At 41.7% G+C, this 16,751-nt stretch overlaps 1 protein-coding gene across 5 annotated transcripts in view; it reads right to left on the bottom strand.

Moving 5' to 3' along the window:
* Positions 1-16,751, bottom strand: part of CRTAC1 (cartilage acidic protein 1) — a 155,946-nt gene that overhangs the window by 124,444 nt on the left and 14,751 nt on the right. For all 5 annotated transcript variants that reach the window (XM_077878076.1, XM_077878077.1, XM_077878080.1 and 2 more), the window contains exon 2: positions 14,168-14,367. In XM_077878076.1, coding sequence (XP_077734202.1) covers positions 14,168-14,367 — 200 coding nt within the window. The remainder of the gene's footprint in view (positions 1-14,167; positions 14,368-16,751) is intronic.

Genomic DNA, 16,751 nt, shown 5'->3' with positions numbered 1-16,751 from the left:
ACGCCCTGGGCTGAAGGTGGCGCTAAACCGCTGAGCCACCCAGGGATCCCCAGTAGCTAATATTTGAATACTTTCCACATGTCAGACACAGGACCAAGCATTTGGTATCATTATTGTTTTGCCACTACCATAGTGCTATGATGCAATAAATGGCTAGTTATTATGGTCTCCACTTTATAAAGAAACCAAAACTCAGAGAGGTTAGGTAACTTGTTCTAAGGCCCCGCAGAGAGGAAGAGAAGGTGCTAGAGTTTTAATGCAGGTTTGCATGACTCCACAATTTCTCTTTTATGCCTTGTACAGGTTTCTTCTCCCTCTTCCCTTTCTTTGTCTCCCACTTCTCTGTTCTCACACTCTTTCTCAACCTCTTGCCTGAAGTCTCTCACTCTCTTCCTTTCAGTGACCCTTCTCTGGCTCTTTTAACCCCATTGTTTTGACAGTCCATGAAAACATATTTTAAGGCCATGGTTTTCAACTCTTCTCAAGTATGAAGATACCTTTTCAATGTTTAAAAAATCTCCATATAATAGTAACTGTGCTTTAGTGTCTATTGATAAAATGCCCATGCACAGATGGAGTCTCAGATGCCTTGTAATAACTCTGTGACCTCTAGGTTAGCATCTGTTACTTTCAAATATATGTGTGAGAAGTCACATAACCATCCCTCTTACTGCTACCTGCTTGGTTTATTACAATATAGAAAAGGCTTATAAATGCTACTATAGAGTTCTTCTTTGCTCACCCTCTGCCTTAAGGCTACTAATTTCTTCTGAAATGTGGTCTTTTTGTCTCTCCTTTAATATGTTTAATTATTTAAAAAGGCATGAACTTACATTTTATATATCATCTCTTGATTATTCAGGGGCTGATTAATTCATGGACTGCCCCAGTCATGTCCTTCTCTTTCTATCCCCATTTGTTTTATCATTCCATTTCTTATTAGCATCTTTTAGTAAGAATGGACAGTGGGAATGAGAAATGATTCTGGTTACAAATTATGAGTTTTGATAAAAGATTTGGTTAGAGGAAGCTGAAATTCTTTCTCAGAGTAAGAATTTCTTTAATTCATCAGGCATATTGATTCTCTCTGAGCTCAGTGAAGGCAGGAGTTGCTCTCACTCACTACTAACCTCTGGGGCTCAGCAAGGTGCCTGGCACATAGGAGCTTACTTTAAAAAATTATAGAATGAGTGAATAAGAGCTGGCTAATGTAATAGGGGTAAATAAACTTTTTCCTAGGTGGGACATTGATTTATAGGAAACTAAGTAAAATACAAGACAACCTATTTTAGGTTCACATGTCTGCAGACAACACAGTATAAAAATGTCTAAATGACTGTGTTAAAATTAAAAACAAAGATATACAGTTCTAATTAGAAAGCAAAAAATATTCCACAGTGTTATGCTATTCCATTGATAGAGAAAGGCATAGACAGAGAGATACATGGAGGTTTCTAAGATGAGGGTTAGTGGACGTAAACTGCTACTGTTACATTAGGCATTAAATAAACATAATCACCCCCAACGCACCAACAACTGAACATTTAATATGTGCCCGGTGCTGTGATAAGCAATTTACATGCCTTCTCACTTTTGTCTTCCCCACATTTAGGAAGTATTATTACCTGATAAGCATCAGGAAGTTACCAGTGTCCCTTGAAAATTTCTTTAGCTTTCCAGCTTTTTGAACCAAGAATGAACTCATCTACTCTTTGCTTCCTCATTTTTAAATTAAAGATTTATTTCCCAATGAAATGTTAGATACATTTGAAACTTAGATTTTAGATATGTCCTTGGAAACTTTGAGATATCTGTTATTTCACTAGCTCTTGCCTTTTGACATTAATGAGTTGTATGGAAAGGAAACTTTTATAATGAGACTTGCCATACTTTTCAGAGTCTTCCTAATTTGTGGAAGCAAAAAAGGTTTGCATGTAGGGATGCAGTGGGGGAAGGACAGAGTTCAGTCTGTGGACCTGCTCCAGGGCCCTGGTGCTGTCCAGGGATCAGGTGCTGAAATGGCTTAGCCAAGGCCTTCCCAAGCCAGCTCCAATGCAGCAAAGGCTGATGGGAGGTGGGAGAGTGCAGCTTTGGCTATAGTCTCGTGCAGCCAGAGTTTCCCAGAATAAAGAAACAACTTGAAAAGGTACTGGAGGAACAGGAATTATGGCCCATCTTGTTTGGAGGAAATTGGGGAAAATGACCAGCTTCCTCTACCTCCTTCTTTCACACTTTGCTTTACTTAGCGTGGAGGGAAGAATATGGACAACAGACTACGGATGAAAAAGTGTATGTTCAAAAAAATCCAAGGCTGACATTTGTAGAACTGGTTAGTGATACATTTTGGAGAATTTCACTGCCTCTCTGAGGCCCAATGATGCTGTCAGTCCCTTGGGACTACTCGACTACTCCGTCAACAAATAATTATTGTGGTGTAATAAAAGGGAAACGAACACAGGGACCTTGGCTGTAATGAGTAAGAGAAGATCAAACCTGTGGCATCAGAGAGGAGTTCCATACAAGGGAGAAGAGCCTTATTACTACAACCTCAGATGAAATTCAGTGTTAATAAGAAACTGGAAGAACTGGAATATTCAATGGGGAGATGAACCTGATAAGTGTGCCAACCATGGAGTGAGTTTCTTTTCTACAGCTCACATGACATTCTACTCTGTTATTTATATATGTGCCTTATCTCTCTTACAACTAAGACTGCTTGAAGAAAGGGACTGTATTCTTGTATCTCCCAAAGCAACTGAGCACACAGCTATGCACATAAAAGGTAGGCATGTAGGATTTGTTTATTAAATTTACTGATGTTGCTCTCAATGCTTAGGCCCTTAATTAAACTACTTCTGAGTATAGCTAATGTTTATTATTTTCATTAACTCTTTTACCTAAGACCCTCCCTCCATCTATAAGACCCCTGCCTATTTCATTTTATTCATTCACTGAACACTGACTACATGCTAAGTGCTGTCACTGCACAGATGGAAAAGAGAAAGTTCTTGCCCTTAGTGGTTGGCAATCTAATGTGAGAGGAGAAATTTTAAAAAGAATTTTTGATATAAGTATATAGTTAAATAACATTGTGATATTTCTTTGGTTTGAGTTTCCCTCTCAATCTGACCTAACTAGCAAAAACTCCTTCAGAAACACGTTAACACTGACCGCAGATTGTCAACTGCTCTTACATATGCTTAAGAATTCTCTTTGACTAGATAGCCACAGGGTCTCTTTTGGGGCCAGGGACTGTTATGTTCTGATCTGCAGCACAGCGTCAGATAGGGTGCTTGCTCTAGCCTGCAAAAAGGCTGCTTTGTGTAAAATTTTAAGTCATTAGTTTTGGTGTAGGAAAAGTTGCTCGAGAAAAAAGGCTCTTGAGAAAAATTTATTGGTAAAAAGGTGCCCCCAGAACTAAAGTAGAAGTGCAGGAGACCCCCAGGTCTGAAGGCCTCAGGGACAGGAATCACAGCCTTAATGTCCCAGGATTATTCCTTCTTTTTTCCTCTCTGGGTATCATCTTCATTCTCAGATTCCTCCATGGGATGGGGGACATGGATATACCCCTAAGTGGTTTTGCAATACATCCTTACAACTCATGATCCAAGAGTAAGTTAGAGCTTTCTTTGATTCAGTTTGAAAATCTCAGATCAAGATACAGATTAGACAGCATTGGTCACAGGGAACCGCAGACTATTGACTGGCAGTTCCACAGGATCCTGTGGTTAGAACAATTCCCCAAAGGAGAGGGAATGTTCATCCCAAAAGAAGGAATGAAGGTTGTGGGGAGGTGCAAAGAGAAGATACCCTATTCTGTGTGATGAGCCCATCAGTGCAATGTTGCTCTCCAGGATAACTCTCAAGCAGGAGAATCCTCATCAGCCTGTTTATCTTCCCAGTGCCCATTCATGGCCAGCATACAGAGTGACTACAGCACTAGGGCATGTCAAAACACACTGGATACTTGTCCATGACTTCATATGGCTGTAATTCTACTCTATAAACAACATAGAAAGATGGCTACTGAGGGGGAAGAGGTCCTTTTTGATGTACACAGTCACATATTTGCTTGGTTGACATAGCCAAACACTGGTGACCTTACATGGCATCATCTAAGGTGGATTTTGATCTTGACTCTCCCTGCTCCTCCAGAGAGGCACAGTCCTAAAGGTCTGGCCTGACTATCCAAGTGCCTTTGACTTACTGCACCTGCTTCTCTCCCCCCCCCCTCCCAACATCCCTATCCCTCTCCATCTCACAACCCAATCTCCTATGCTGTAGAGCTCTTTCTATTTTGCAAGTGAATTCAAGCATTTCTGAACAGGAAAGGGGGATAACCTCTTAAATATTTTTCCTTTAGCTGTGCATACTCTCCCTGGTCCTCTTAGTAATAGAAAAACAAGCTTTGGAGGTCCTAAACCATTGACAACTCCAGACTTCTGTTTCCATCCATATAATAGACTGCTGAAAGACCCTCCTGCTACAAAAAAAGTAGATTCCAGATAAAATATATTTTTAATGTATTAGTGGGCTCATAAACTTAAGGAAAATCTCCAAGAACTTCCCTACTCCACAGAAAAGGGATTTGAAACTAGATCTGGCAGTGATGAGCCTAAACAAATGGGAATAAGGGACTCAGAGCACTATGAAGAGTATTACTAACTCTTGAGCTGGCAGCATAGTGAGGACCCTGAACTTTAGAGTCCTGCATTAATCCATGACCCTTGGAGAGAGCTAGTGTTCCTGATTAAAAACACTGCCTTTAGATAATTACAAGAACAACAATAGTCATTATAAGTGGTTGGGTTTTCAAGGGGCAAAGTTGACATTCTATATGTATACCAGGAAGGGTTGCTCAAGACTTAAAGTGGACTAAAGTCTTTGTAATGTTATAGAACGGGGTTAAGATGATTTTAGAATTTGTTAAAAAATATATCATAAAATTTCAAAGAAATTTCTAAAAGAATAGTAGAAGATAAAAGTCCCAAATCAATTAGAGGAAAACAATGGGATTTAGAAAACAAGTATCTCCCTCCTTCCTCCCCCCAAAAAGCTGTTCAATCAATTTTTTAAGTTGTTTTTTAAAAAGATTTTATTTATTTATTTATTTATTTGAAAGAGAGAGAGGGAGAGAGTATGATCAGGGGGCAAGGAGGTGCAGAAGAAGAGGGAGAGGCAGATTCCCCATTGGGCAGGGAGATCATGCCCTGGGATCATGCCCATTGGGCAGGCCCTGGGATCATGACCTGAAGAGAAGGCAGACACTTAACCAAGTAAGCCACCCAGGCACCCCTCAATCAATTTTTTTTTTAAAAGCAAGAAAGGAGGGATGCCTGGGTGGCCTAGTCAGTTGAGCGTCTGACTCATGGTTTCAGCTCAGGTCACCATCTGAGGGTGGTGAGATTGAGCCCTGCATCAGGCTCCGCACTCAGCACACAGTCTGCATAAGACTCTCGCTCCCTCTTCCCTTCTCCCCCTAAAAAAAAATAAATAAAATAAATCTTTTTAAAAAAAAGCAAGAAAGAAAAAGAAGCACTGAAAATATGAAAATTGAACAAATAAGAGAAACAAGTTTAAACATATTAATGCTCCCATTAAATGGAATGGACTAAACCCATCAATAAAAGAACAAACAGCTAAGAAAGAAACATAAACTACACATGCTGCATACAAGAAACACACATTAAACTTAAGGATTTTGGAAAGTTCAAAGTAAAAGGATGAAAAAAGATATTCCTGGCAAACAATAATAAAAAAGAAAGATGGAATTGTTCTAATAATAACATTAGGCCAAAAGCATAATTATGGATAGATGAGGTCACTTTATAATAATGGCTCCATTCACCAGGGAAACATAAGAATCTAAGATTTATTATGGTTATCATTTCACAATATATACAAATATTAAAACATTGTGTTGTAAACTAGTATTATATGTCCATTACATCTCAATAATAAAAAAAGGATTCTAAAGCTGCACCTAATAAAATGAACTCAACATATAGTAACATAGAGTCACAGAAAGAAATGGACTACCACAGAAGTACATTTCAAACCAAGCCTCAATAATGAAATATTAGAGAGAAGAGAAATATTAATAAAGATTATGATTTGAACAACACAATTAACACAATTTAATGGACATATGTAAAATAATAGTTCACCTTTCACCATTTCTATGACTTTCAGCAGATCTCTGGGCCTCAGTTTCCTTATCTGTAAAATGCGACAATACTATCTACAGTGCTCTTGTCAAAGGCATCACCTAAGATGTGTCATTATTGCTGTATCTCCAGGAAAGAAAAGACTTCTAATTAGTGCATGCTGCCCATTGTAGGTCACATCCCAATCTTTGTGATGTTAAAACGTGAAAAGATGTGTGACCCCCTGTGACGGTTTAAGATGAGATGATGTAAGTAAATTATAAGGTCCACGTTGTTAACTCCACCCCTTCAGAACTGACAGTAATGAGAGGAGAGCTTGGCAAAAATTCAAAGTGGGGAATATCACAGCTTTTTCCATCCTTGCATGTTTTCCTAGGTATCCACACCTCAAAAAAAAAAAAAAAAAAAAAAAAAAAAACAACAAAAAAACAACAAAAAAAAACTTCTTCAGAGGGGAGATTAAGCCCTCACCATAGCATTCTTGAAAGAAAGTGACTCACAGGTCAGTAGCACTGGGCAGAAGGGGTGGGGAGACCCGTGAGAGGGAGGCAGGGGTCAGAGAGGTCCCCCAGAGCAGAGGTGATGCTGGGAGTGGAAATGGCAAAGAGAAGTGTGAGATGTGTTAGGGGGAGGGTGGGAGGGGGGCAAGGGGAGGAGAGGGAGGGGAAGGCCAGCTGCTGTAGGGGTGTAAAGGTGGGGAGGATGGGCTTCACCAGCAGCCTGCCCCGTGCCTGGGACTTCAGGAGGCTGAGGCAAGACCCTCCACCCAGCCCACCACTTAGAGAACTGGGGAGAAGGCCAACTTTAAGGAAGGTGACTGGAGACAGGGCCTATATCCACTTTCTGAATGGATGAAAAACTCAGACTACTAAAAGTAGCTTTGCCTTTTTCAGCAGAGGCAATTTTAGGGTCTAAATTATATTACTATTTTGGAATAGCTTTTTATAAATATTCTTCACTATGTGAAAATCAGTTTTTTGTTAAATGATTTTTTTAAAAAATTAATTTTAAAACAAACAAACAACAAAATTCAAGTAAGCCTAAAGCTGTCTTTGACCTGGAGAGGACCTTGCTCCTTTGTTAAACAGACCCAGATGCTACCTGTCCTTTCAAATGCCTCCTCCAAGGCCTTGGTGATTCTCACCTGGGACTGCTCTCCACCCTGTCGGACTCTTGGAATGCTCACATCTCTCTGTGAGTGTGGGTGGCTCATGACCTCACCCTGTTTTGCTGTGTTGTGTCACCAAGGACAATGAGATCTTAAAAAGTTCTGAATCCCTCTCCCTACCTCCAACCATGCAAGGCATCAGGTGTTGAACAGTGAGCCGCCTGGTAAATTAAGGTGGTTGGTCACTAAGGACCAAAGTGTGCTTTTGGGGATTCTTCCCCAAACTGCACGTGCTCCTAAGACAAGGGATTGTCATTAATTAAAAATAATACTTTTGTTGCTGGTGTACTTCCTTTACTCTTTTAAATGATACATTTGCTTATGAGGTGGTATATTTATTTGAATGCTGTGAAATTGTTAAAATAATACTATTAAAATTCTCTAAGGTAATGGTCAGCCCCTCTCTAAAAAATCACACCACACATCTGATGTATTGGTTTCCTATTGCTGCTGTAACAACTTGCCACGAACTTAGTGGCATAAAACAATATACATTGATTATCTTACACTTCTGTGTGTTAGAAGTCCATCATTGGTCTGTGTTGAAATCATCTCCTTCTAGAAGCTCTAAGGGGTAAATCTATTTCTTCACCTTCTCCAGCTTCTAGAGTTTACCTGTGACCCCCTCCCTCCATCCTCAAAGCCAGGAATGGTATGTTTACGGCTTTCTTACATCACATCACTATGACCTCCTCTTCTGCTTTCCTTTTTCTAGTTTTGAGGACCCTGTGAGATTACATTGGGCCCCACTCGGATAATCTGGGATCATCTCACTATCTCAAGTTCCTTAACTTAATCACATCTGCACAGTTCCTTTTGCCTTGTCAGATAACATATTCACTGGTTGTGGGCACAAGAACACAACATCTTTGGAAGGCCATTTTTCTGCCTACCATACCTCCTGTCACCTCCCTCTGGTGGGGAGTGTGTAGCAAGGTAACTATGAAGGGGCTTCAGGCCCTTGGGCTGTCAGGAGAGGCTGTGACTTGGTGTGCAGGGTAGAATTTTTGTCCACTGCTTCTGGGAAGAGGGAAGTTCGGATGCACCAATGAGACATCTCTGGAAAACCTGGTATGCACCGCTGAGTAACCTTTTTAGAAAAGTTTTAGGAATGGGTTTAAAAGCCCTGGTTCCTGTTCTAGCTCATGTCTTATTAGTATTCAAAATCAGGGGTAGTCCATGCTTAACCACAGCAAAAGAGCTGGCACCCCGCAATCTTTCTACCATGATACCGGTGACAACAAATCTCGGGGTGAAGGGCGAACCATTTAAGAAATATATTTTTGCAGACTAGACTTTAGAGGAAGTCCTCTTAGCAGTTTGAATCAGAAAGTATTGAAGTTCCTCAATCTGGTTTTTAACGGCGGCAGCTTCTTTTGCAGATGTAGAATAGGCTTTTTCCTTCTTGGAACTATCAGATCTAAATTGATCAAGTGCAAGCCCTGGAGCCTACGTGGCCATATACATGGTAGGGGTTTAAATAGCTATTGGATTCAATAATCCCCAAACTTACCTTTTATTTCTAGGCTATGAATAAATAGAAAAAGATTGAGATTGGAAACAATTTGGCAATATTTTTTAAGATCCAAAATGTACATAGCATTCCTAACATCTTCACTTCCTGGTATCTATCCCAGAAAAATATTTGCATATGTGGGTAAGGATGTGTAGTTCAGGATTGTTTGCAATGGTCACAGATTAGGGACAGCTTAAATGTCACTTGAGGGGGGGCAAAACAAATGTGGCATGTCCACACTAAGCAACTTAAAAAAATAAACTATATCTATATATATGAACAATAAATATACAATATAGTGAAAAAAGTGAGTTTTGGAACAATCTGTATCAGTTTGATTCTTCCAAAAATTATGTATTTGCAACCTGAGAACACATCTGTAACACAGAAATTTCTAGAAGTATAAACAGCAAACTGAAAACTGTTATTCTCGGAGAGGACTAGGATGTGTTTGAAGTAGGAGTGAGGGGTTTATAAAGATGGATTTTTACTTTCATCTATATTGTGAGAATTTTGGGTAATAAAACACATTTAAGTGTTATCAAATTGTAGAATATATTTTAAATTAACAGAGAAAGATAAATTGAACTGAATGACATAGTTTAACATTTTAAAGTTGTCAGAACTGATCAAATCTATTAAAATGTTTTACAAAGCAACAATTAGGACAGGAAGTTCAAAACTATTTTTCATATTTTGTTAAATGTCTGTAGATGTATATGCATATACACTTATAGAGACTACATATATCTAAATATATTTACATGGATACTACATCTATCTACCTATCTACTATCTATACCCACTAAACACACTATATATCTCTATCTATGCTATATATACTTATGATAAAACACATAAATGCTGCTTTGGTTAAATCATAGATAAATATCTCATTCTTTATCATTGTTCTTATTATTTACAATGGCAAAATATCTCCTATATGATTATGATTAATCTGGTAATTGAATACAGTTTGCCTTTTAAATAATTCAATTAACTTTAGTAAATTAAAAAAGTTTTCTGACATAGTTGCAAAATTAAGAACAAAATGAAACACTGCTTTACGATATGTAGCATCCCTTTAAATGAAACCCTTCCAAGTGTGAAGCATGCGACAAGGTTTTATCAAATGAATGCTCTGTGTAGAAAAACTGATCTAAATTGTGATTTAAACTTTACAACCACTACAATCTTTCCATTTGAGCAAAACTTCTGTTGGAAACTGAAAGGGTAAGGGGGTTATCTCAGACCTCTGGGGATATCCCAGGAAACAAAAGCTGCTCTAAAGGAATTGTGCAAGATTGACACCAACAGGAATTCCTTTCTAGACTATGTGAGACTGTAGATTGGGTGTTTAGTTCCACTGAGAAAAGGGGAAGCTACTGAGCTTTTTATTTACCCAGGGAACCAGTCCTGAAGATCCTCAATGGTCTGTGCGTGCGCGAACGTCTCTTGGGGTGATCAAATCCTCCCCTCACCCTGCAGGGAGGAGACTGTATGCACAGACCGCAATCATGCACCTGCCGGTCAACAGATAAGCCCTCCATATGCGGAGGCACTCACCCAGCTGTGGCGGAGGAGCAGAGCCAGCCCATTCCCTCCCCCATCCCCGCAGAACAAAGGGCGGTCATTCTCTGCTCCTCCCAGAGTCAGATGCACGCACATGCCTTCCATCACAATTAACTCAAGAAACTGAAACACAACACAAACTCACCCGCAACATGCTCAAAATCAATGCCATCAATACCCAGAACGAGGATACCGAAAAAGCAAAACAAAACAAACCTATTCAAAAAGTAAATACTCAAAGCAACAGGGCTCAAGTCAGACACACTACAAGGTCAACAAATCTAAGACAAGTTCAAGTGCATGGTGCCTGATAAACTGAAGAGCTGGCCATTATCCCAGGGGTCACAAAGGTAAATGCCTTCTGAGACCAGCTAATGGAAAGGTCTGTAAGATAATACAGAGTGGGCCTGTCATGAGCTGGACCGCAGGTGCCCCAGGTAAAGGTATTTACATTCAATTTTTAGAAATTTCACTCTTGCAGCATGATTCTTAAACAGAGTCTACAACCAAACAGAGAGGGAAACTGAGTTAGATATAGGTATAGGGTAGATGACAGAGAGTAAGAGTCAAAGCCAGAAATGTGGCCAAGTCCACAGAGAATAAAATGCAGAGCAGTGATCCTCGCTGTCATTATTTGAAAGAATGGTGACCATTTGGTTTATATCTTCAAAGGCAAGAGCAAAGCAAAAGTTAAAAGAAATGGCTTATTAAACTCTAATATGAGGGATTCAGATTTGTCAAATAGATTCTTGACATAAGTAATTGAGCTAGATTACAAAAAGATTGCACACATTCTCTTGGAAGGCTTTAAATAAATGGAGCTTCCAAGCACTGTAGGTATGGCTTTATTGGAAAGCAAGGGGTGGACCAAATGACCTCCCAAGGTCCTAATTTAAATATGTCTATACAGTCAACCCTTGGTTATCCAGCCCAAAGAAGAAGACAGTGACAAATCATCCTAAGCTGAAGATAATAGAAAGTTATATTTGCCTTTGGAATGTATTTTGGTACTTAAATTAGAACGTGTCTTTCTGATGCTCTGAGAATTCACAATGCTTCACAACAGCCACAAAGAAGGCCTGACCTGGAGCTGGGAAGCTGCCCACTTTCACCATCCTGTCCTCCATGCAAGCCTTCTCCTTTGCTGGGAGTGGCCATATCATCTTGTAAAAGAACACTCGGCAGCCCAGACTTCCCCAGACAGGGCCTGCCCAGCTCAACCCTTCCCTGGGACAAGAGAGAAAGGTCTCTCCCTGATTGATCTCTGGCTGATTCAGGAGGAACACCCAGGACAGTCTGAGTTTTGTTTCCTGAGGAGGACTCCAAAGTGCCGCAGGCCCCACAGTCAGCAGCAAGCTAGACGGGCTTATCTTATCTACTCTGAGCTGACTACAAAGGATGGTCTAGCCTCCCTAACACAGAGGACATAGAAGCAAATTTCTTGAGTTCCTTGGAGGAGAGAGAGGGAGGGACTTCATGGAAAAGACAGAGGAAATGAATGCCTAGCTCTTGGAAAGAAAGAAGCTGCATGCTCAGGGGATGCAGTGGCAGCCCAGGCACGTCCAAGGATGGGTGTGATGAAGAGTTGTACCTGAAGCCCATGTCCAAGGTGAAGGGTGAGCACACTCACCGCAGTAACTTGTAGGGGGCCCAGGAGGAGGGAAGGATGATTGCCTTACCATCCTGTCTGTCCTCTGTCAGCTCCCAGGGTCTGCCGGAGGAGGAGGGGTGGCAGAAGGTGGGAAAGGCTGGTGCCATCCAATGGGAGGCAGGGCCAGCTAGAACATTTCAGAAATGCGACAGGTCTCTGGGAGGCGGGATTTGATGAGGTGAGCTGCTCTGATTCAGAGAGACACTGGATCCTCACGGCACTGAGAGCAGACAAGCTGCTCAGGTCACCTCAGGCAACAAGGGTCATTACAACCATTTCTGATTTTCTTTTTTCTATCACACTCTGCTCTTTCATTTTTCCTTCTTAAGGCCCAGACAGATGCTAATTTCAATGTGGCTATTTAATATAAATGAAAAAAATTAAAAATTCAGTTCCTCAGTCATAGTAGCTACATTTTAAGTGCTCAACAGCTACATGTGGCTAGTGGCCACCATATCGGACAGCACCAATGTAGAACATCTACATCATCATGGAAAGTTCCATTGGATGATGCACACTCATCCAGACTTCGAAGAGGTCTAGAATTGGGTACCTCTACTCTTCACAGGGTAGAAGAAATTAATAAATGGAAGAAGTGTGCTTTACAAAGTATCTTTTCTATACATCATCACTGCTGATCCTCACCACTGTCCTGTGTGGTAGGTGGGGATAGCCTTCAATATGCCCATTTTAGGGATGAGAAAAGTAGGCACTGTATAGCTAAGTAACGTGAACAAGGTTTGCAACTATTGGGTGGTACAGTGAGGATTAAAACCAAGTGCTCCCTGGGTGGTGCAGCGGTTTAGCGCCTGCCTTTGGCCCAGGGCGCGATCCTGGAGACCCGGGATCAAATCCCACGTCAGGCTCCCGGTGCATGGAGCCTGCTTCTCTCTCTGCCTGTGTCTGCCTCTCTCTCTCTGTGTGACTATCATAAATAAATAAAAATTAAAAAAAAAAAACCCAAGTGCTCCAATTACAAGGTAAATGCTTTATACAGTTACATGCAACTGCTACAAATAGTGTTACCTAATAGCGACTTTATTCAGGGCTGCCAGAAAAGCTCAGACCTCTCAGAATGAAGAGTACAGGCCCTTGTGTTTTTATTGATCCACTGATTTTTGAAGTGATAACAAAACTGCACAACTGTGGTTCAGTAGTTCTAGAGTTAGGGAGCCCTGGGGTTCAAATCCTGACCCATGCATGTCCCATGTAATTGATGAGGGCAGCTCACTTCCCATCTCATTTCCTTTTCTTGTCTCTGTACTTCATAATGTTGTCCAGAGGATTAAAGAAGACAGTGCCATTGAAAGGCTTAGCACCACAGTGCCTGGCACATATTAGGCTCCATAAATAACACCTATCCATGGTTACTGGCAGACCTGACAATGCCTGGTGCATGTAACACCCTGCTGTTGCTTCAGAACAAGGAAGCACTACAATCATTCCCATTTCTATAGAAGATACGCCTGAATCTCAGGGAGTAAGGGACGGACTCAAGGTCGTGCAGATAGGAAGTTGTAGATCTACGGCATGAACTCAAAGCTATTTGGACTCCAAATCCTATGCTTTTCGTACTACACAATGTTGCTTCTTGAGAGAGAAGGGAGCAGTGGGCCACATGCTCTAGAGGAAGTTTAGCTATCCTGAATTCCCATCATCCTCCCTTCTTTGAAAGGGACAATTACTGCCTGCCTAGTCTTATGGGAAATGCCCTGCAAAGGCAGCTTTGAGTATCCCCTCGATCATAATGATCACCTTTAAGCCCTTCCGACATAGAGATTCTACAGTCCCCCTGCTAAAGAAGTGTTCCTTGCATAACGAAGGAGACTTAAAAATATGAAGAGAAAGCCTTGAAGCAGAGCATTCAGATTCTCTTCCTGAAAAATTCTCCAGCCTCCATCCTCTCACTGCTCTAGCAAAAGGTAAGGACATAGCATACCAGAGGCCCAGCTGAGCCCAGCCAAGACCTGTGAGTGGGAAGTGAGTGGGAATCTGAGTATTGCAAGCCACTGGCTTTTGAGATTCGTTACTCAGCCTTATCACAACAAAAGCTGACTAATGTATCCGTCAAACTCAGGGTGGGAAGCACTTACCCTGCCACAACGATCTCAAAATCTCCATCATGGTCCACATCGGTGACTGCCACACCATAGTTGAGCTGGGTGGGGTTGCTGTCATAGTCAGGGGGCAGAACCGAGCTGGTGACTGCAGTGAACATGGGTTCAGCACGCTGGGACCCCTCGGTGGGGGGCAGAAGCCACAGCAACAGCAAGAACAGTAACATCCTGAACATCTGAAACCAAAAGTTAAAAATGTTACCAAATATGTAACCAAACAGCCCAGAATAGGCACAGAAGTGCCTTTCCCAGCTGTTCATGGAGGGCGTGGCCATTCCTAGGCTGCCACTTTTCCCTAAGACCTGCCCTGACCACTGTGTTTAAAACTGTAGCCTCCCTACATCACACCTGATCACCCTTATCCTGCTTTGCTTTTTCTTTTTCTATAGCACCTACCACTGTATAATCTACTTATTCATTATATTTGCTATTTATTGCCTCCCTCTGCTAGAATGTAAGCTCCACCAGGGCAAAGATCTTTGTTTTGCTTACTTATGCACACCAAGCCAAGGACAGGGTCTGGCACATAATAAGCACTCAACACATATTTGTTGAGTGAATGAAGGAAGGAAGGAATGGTTGAGTATAAATACACTGGGATCTTCCGTACTCTGAAAGATTGGGGGAATGAAGAAAATAACCACTCTTAACAGTCCAGGGGTGGAGTGAGACAGACCCCTATTGGGTATCCTGGTCTAGAACAATAATAGAGGCAGTGAAGGATTATCCTTCTATGGGTCATGCCCCAGAGGTAGCCTGGAGGGAATCTGGGAATTGGCAGGTTCCTCTGGCCAACGTCCCTCCCTAGGGCAGCTGGCCATCATCTCCAAATCAGGAAGCGATCAGTTAGGGAATGTATTCCAGCAGGATCTGGCGGGTGGCGTATCATTCACTTGGAGAAATTAAACCATTGTGTGTGTGTTTTATTATAAATTAATTATGTATAATCCATTGTATAATTCATTATTATATCTCTAACATAACTCAGGGTGTTGCCGAGCAGCCTGGGGCCATGGGAGCTGGTGGCATGTACCCAGGAGACTGATGAGAATGGCCAAGGAGGTGGAAGGACTCCACCCCCACTTTGCATGAGCTACAGATGGCACCACCCTGAGACTCTGCCTGCAGGCCTGGAATCAGAACTCACAGAGTGTTCAAAAGGCTCTGCTGGAACAAGTCCCATGAAGGCTGCGCAGGTCCAGTCCTGCAGGCAAAGTGGTGCCTTCCTGCCTTCAGAAGGCAGCAGACCCCTTCTTCATGGAACTTTTCCTGCTGGCAGGCCAGTGTGTCTGGCAGCCAAGAGCAAGGCTGAGTGAGGCTGATGTCTTCATGAACAGAAGACGTAAAAATTGACTCTCCATATGGAGACAGACGCTCTTGCCAGCAAATGAGCTCGCCTCCATTCAGGACCCAGAAACCCACGAGGGCCCAGGCACTGTCTTCATGGTCAAACATGATTCAGAAGCCTCCCTAATACCTTGCTGGTAAGGCTGGGGAGAGACCCAGGGGCAGGGCTCCCACCCCAGGGCAGAAACTAACATCTTGCAGGATGTTCATATGGCACAAGTTGGGTGTTGCACTATCAGAGTGAGGTCAAATCTAAATTATGGAGATGTCTGAACAAAACAGTGTCATCTACTGGGCTGTCTAACCACTGAAGGCAAACACATCACTATGAGAGTTAAGCAACTCTGCAGGAAGTTTGGTTGAATAAAGGAAACTTCTAATTGGATTAATGAGCAGCTGGTGGTAAAATGAGAAGCTAAAGAGTATTTAATAATCAGCGTAGACATGCTGAAATGTAGGGTGGATCTGAAGGTCACTAGTCTTTTCAGGGTATGACCTCTATTGTAAGAACAACAAATGAGTTTCAACTTGAGAGCCAGATCCAATTGATTGGCAGTGGATTGAAAGAGTACTGTGATCAGATTACAAGGTCTGCAATGGACAAAGAAAAGGAAAATGGCATTGGGTATACCTTCCAGAAGCTAGTTAGTCCCTCCCAGGCACCATACCTGCAATTTGGGTCACTGCCACCAGGGAGGCAGGTCTGATTGGAGTAATACAAGCAACTGTTAGAAATTTTGTAATGAAGGCCAGGAGGGGTATGAACCATGATCCAGCCTGTTGATTTTTTACCTTTTCTGTGAAAAAGTGAACTTTAAAAAAAAAGATTATTTATTTATTTGAGAGAGAGAGAGAGCACGCACGCACAAGCAGAAGGAACAAGAGAGGGCAGGGGCTCAATCTGAGGACCCTGGGATCATGGCCTAAGCCAAAGGCAGATGCTTAACTGACTGAGCCACCCAGGTGCCCTGAAAAAGTGAACTTTTAATTAAAGGAGCCATATGAAAGAGGTAGCTACTCTGTGTTAACCATTTCTGGATAAATAACCCAAAGCGAGATTAAAAAGAAGTAATACACGTATGGGCTGAACTCTATTTTGCTTGGTAACCTCAAACAAGTCACAGCCTTGTTGAGTGCCAGCTTTTCTTCTCTAAAATGAGAGTTTGGGAGAGACTCTAAGGGTTCTTTCCAGCTCAAATTCTATGATGAATTA

This window comes from Canis aureus, chromosome 29, assembly GCF_053574225.1.
Source record: "Canis aureus isolate CA01 chromosome 29, VMU_Caureus_v.1.0, whole genome shotgun sequence".
Taxonomy (NCBI): Eukaryota; Metazoa; Chordata; class Mammalia; order Carnivora; family Canidae; genus Canis; species Canis aureus.
The sequence above is the reverse complement of the archived record's forward strand: the minus strand, read 5'-3'. Positions and strand labels throughout refer to the sequence as shown.